This window comes from Monoraphidium neglectum (genome assembly GCF_000611645.1).
Source record: "Monoraphidium neglectum strain SAG 48.87 unplaced genomic scaffold scaffold04955, whole genome shotgun sequence".
Lineage (NCBI taxonomy): Eukaryota > Viridiplantae > Chlorophyta > Chlorophyceae > Sphaeropleales > Selenastraceae > Monoraphidium > Monoraphidium neglectum.
The window spans coordinates 1-3,746 of NW_014008675.1; the positions used below are offsets into that span (position 1 = coordinate 1).

A 3,746-nucleotide genomic window follows, 5' to 3' on the forward strand; every position below is an offset into this window, starting at 1 on the left:
TGGAGGCTGCATGTGTGAGTTTGTCTGTGTGCACGTGCGTGCTTCTGTGCATGCATGTGTGTGTGTGTGTGTGTGTGTGTGTGTGTGTGTGCTGGTGTGTGTCCGCGCGTGATGCACTTTGCACGCAGCAATGCTCCTTGTATGTGTGTGTGTGTGTGTGTGTGTGTGTGTGCGCGCACACACACTCGCGTGTGTGCATGTTTGACGGAGTGTGCAGCAGCTGCCGGGCAGCTGGTGAGCATCTGACCGCCCTGCTGCGAGCAGAGACACCCAGCAAGCAACAGCAAGCGCGTCCCCAGCTCGCCGCCGCCCGCGCCCGCGCCCCCGCCGACCCTCAAGCCCCCCTCATCGCCGCCATCCAGCCCAACGAGCCGCCCTCAGCCCCGTCCGCACCCCTCCTCAACCCCCCAGGGCTCCTGGATCAAGCTGGGCGCTGTCATCATCGACGTCGGCACCAACCCCATCGACGACTCATCCAAGAAGCTGGGCTACCGCCTTGTTGGCGACTGCGACTTTGACTCCTGCCAGCCAGTGGCGGGCGCGATCACGGCGGTCCCGGGCGGCGTGGGGCCGATGACAATCGCGCTGCTGCTCAAGAACACGCTGGCCTCGGCGCAGCGGTTTGTCGAAGGAACCTTCGGGTGAGGGGCGCTTTGGGGTTGGGGAGGGGCCGAGGGCAGGGTTGCTCCGTGCTGACGTGTTGAATGCGCTCGGCCGGCCGAGAGGCCGCTGGGCGGGGGCAAGCACTGCCCGCATGCAGACGCCGCTGTTGCGTCGCCAGCTGTGGTGCGCGACGGCATCCGCCCCGAGCACTGCACATCTGGGCAGGCAGCTTCAGGGGCCGTGTGGAACTGCAGGTGGTGCGGCCCAAGCAGGGGTCATCTCATATGCTATTCACAGGTGTGCTCTTGCGGTATGATGAGATCTAGCGCTCACCGCACTTTGTTGCTCCTCTTGGATCAGTGCTGCAAACGCCTGCACAATTTGCAGGAGCCATTGAGGTGAAGCTGATGCAGGGCATCCTGGAGGGCCACATTGAGCAGGCCAAGAAGGACGGCTTTGCCATGTGGTGCCACAATGCGACGCAGCAGAGCTACGAGCCAGTGTGGGTGGTTCTAACAGACCTGGACCAGGTGCGTGAGTTGCTGAGGCTGATTCGCATCATCCTAGACAAGTTGGGCCAGGCTTTTATTGTGTTTGTTGCAGGTGTGTTTCCGTGCACATGGCAATGCTGGTGTGGGCACAAAGCGGCTGCCATCTGTAGCTGCATGTGATATCATACACCCCTCACAATACACCTGCTGTGTGACGCTGCCGCCACAGGTGCTGCGCGTCACCTATGATGGCTACAATGGCCCGGGCGGAGGGGCACGCGCATATGTCAAGGGGATGCCATTTGCGCATGTGCACGGACAACTCAAGTAAGGTCACATGCCTGGCAGGAGCCCACAAAGCCATCGCTTCACCAATTGTTTTTGGCATCACCGGAGCATTGTGTGCTTTGTGGGCAGCGCTAGCGCTGCTGCTGGAGGATTGCATAGTGAGCTTTTGTCAGCATGGCTGTTGTCGCACTTTGTGAGTGCCGAGCTGCCCTGCGATGATGACTGGGTTGCGGCAAGACTGACCACAACCATGGCGTGCACATGCACAGGTGGACGAATACCTACACGCTCTTCACCCGCGAGGGCAGCTTGCGTCGCTGCGCTTGGGGCGCACCCCTAGCTGGTTGCGCTTTCATTGGCGGGCTGCTGGGTGCATCTTCTCCCAGCGTGGCCGCCCTTTGTGAGCGCGCAAAGCAGCACAAGGAGAAGACCCAGGAGCTGCTCAAGCTTGCCATGGAGCCGCTGCCCAAAACCAAGAAGCCCAGACTGGAGGACAGTTGAACCACTGCACAGGTATAGGCGTATCGCCGCAGGGCTTATCTGCATGTTTGTGCGCATGTTGTGCATGTGTGAGCTTTCTAGTCCGCTCGTTCAGGCTGAGTAACACCTGCTGATATGCTCATCTTGGGTTGTGTGCGTCTTTGCTTTTGGGTTCTTGGCCCCGCCCCTGTTGGTCACATCAGTCCATTGTGTGATTTTCTGCGTTGAAGCCCCGTCCTGCACATAAGCGGAACCCCTTCTCAACCCTCTCACCTCCCCCCCCCCTCCGCCCCGTACTCCTTGATCTCGCCCTTATGCTGCAACATGCAGCTCTCCGCCACTGGTGTGCTGCTCATCTGCAGGGTGACGGGCAGCAACCGCAGGTCAGCAGCGACGCTCTCGTGCTGGGTGGTGTGTCTGAGCGACTCACTCACCAGTGGCCACAGCTGCGCGGTCGTCGGGCGCGGCTGCTCCATCTCAAGGCACTTGTAACGGTTCATGCCTTCACCAAGCATGGCCCGCTTAGGGTTCAGCGCGCTAGGCCATAGCGCAGGGGCCGCCGATGGCCGCCCGCTTACAGCAACAAAATGAGACTGCCTGTACAGAAGATTTGCGGGACGGACTGAAGCGGTGCAGCCCAGCGCAGCGCGGCGCGACGGATTAGGATTAGGATTAGGATTGTTACAAGATCCCGCGGTCGCCCGCTCCTGGAGCCATCCAGGCTCATGGGATGTAGCGTTGTGGCATTCACGTTGTGCGACTGGGACTCAAGTGGCCATCATTCGCCGTTCCAAGCGAGTGTGCACAAAGGCCCCACGTGTTTGCAAGTCTGCGCTACACACACGGGCGTGCATGCCGGCATGTGCATGCAGGTTCACAAACAAGGGTGCAAAGCGCGGCGCGGCATGTGTGAGCTTGGCGGCTGTCCGCCCTCGGCGCCAACGCGACGGGCCCGGACAAAAAGCAAGACACGCACGCGTGCACGCAGGCGGGGGCCCGCCGGCGTGAAAACACGCAGCAGCCGTCCCAATTGTTGATAGTGACAGCAAGCACCACCATATGCAGCATGCCAGCTACCACCACTCAGCTTCAGCTTCCATCATCTGGCAGCAGGTGAGTCATGCATGGTTGCCAGTTGAGACTTTGCTTCGTCGACCAGACCATGCCTCATCGACTTCCCTGCCATGTTCTGTCGAGTGTCCCTCAAGAAAGCCCAGGCAGCCATCAACGTCACCCCTTCCCCCCCCCCCCAGGAAGGGCGGGATGCTCACGGCCATGTGCAGCCAGGCAGCTGCCTTCCCTGTCAACCCTGCTGCTGCTATCGCGTTGTTTGCAGCTCCCTCCGCGGCCGCTGCTGCAGCCGTTGTTGTGGCCCCTCGCCTTAGACACGTTGGTACGCAAAATGCAATCACACCACCCTTGACCACATCAGGCTGCTGTGGTCGTTGTGCCTACCATGCAGTGTCTGCGTTCTGATGTGGTGCCTGGTGATGGGCCAAGGTTTTTCTGCACTGTTGTTTTTGATTTGCGGCCGAATCATTATGTGACGGTGCCAGATGGCTCCAGAATCGGGCGCCTACAGGATGCTGTAACAATCCCGATCCATCTGCGCGGTCCAGTGTTGGCGGGCGCGCTTTGCTGCATCGCTTCGACGCACGCTGCAGCGCTACCTGCCTCGACGCCCCACCATCATGGTGGGGCGATTGTTAGGGCACTGCGTCTAAGTGTTGTTGGTGTACCCCGGCTATAGAACCTACACCGGGGCTTGTCTCCTCAGATCGTGCATTCCTACTACTCCTAGAGACCAGGTCAAAAGCCTCAGCTTGATCAAAAGCCCTCAATCAAGCACGTTACTGCACAAAGCCTGGAAGCAGGCAAGCAAGA

At 60.1% G+C, this 3,746-nt stretch overlaps 1 protein-coding gene across 1 annotated transcript; it reads left to right on the forward strand.

Moving 5' to 3' along the window:
* Positions 1-130: 130 nt before the first annotated feature.
* On the forward strand, positions 131-1,421 carry MNEG_15012 (tetrahydrofolate dehydrogenase/cyclohydrolase, putative; the record flags this gene model as incomplete). The annotated part of the gene is made up of 5 exons (XM_014036517.1): positions 131-139; positions 412-641; positions 833-900; positions 991-1,133; positions 1,324-1,421. Coding segments are annotated over 5 exons (548 nt in total), but the record flags the coding sequence as incomplete, so codon positions are not given.
* Positions 1,422-3,746: the final 2,325 nt, after the last annotated feature.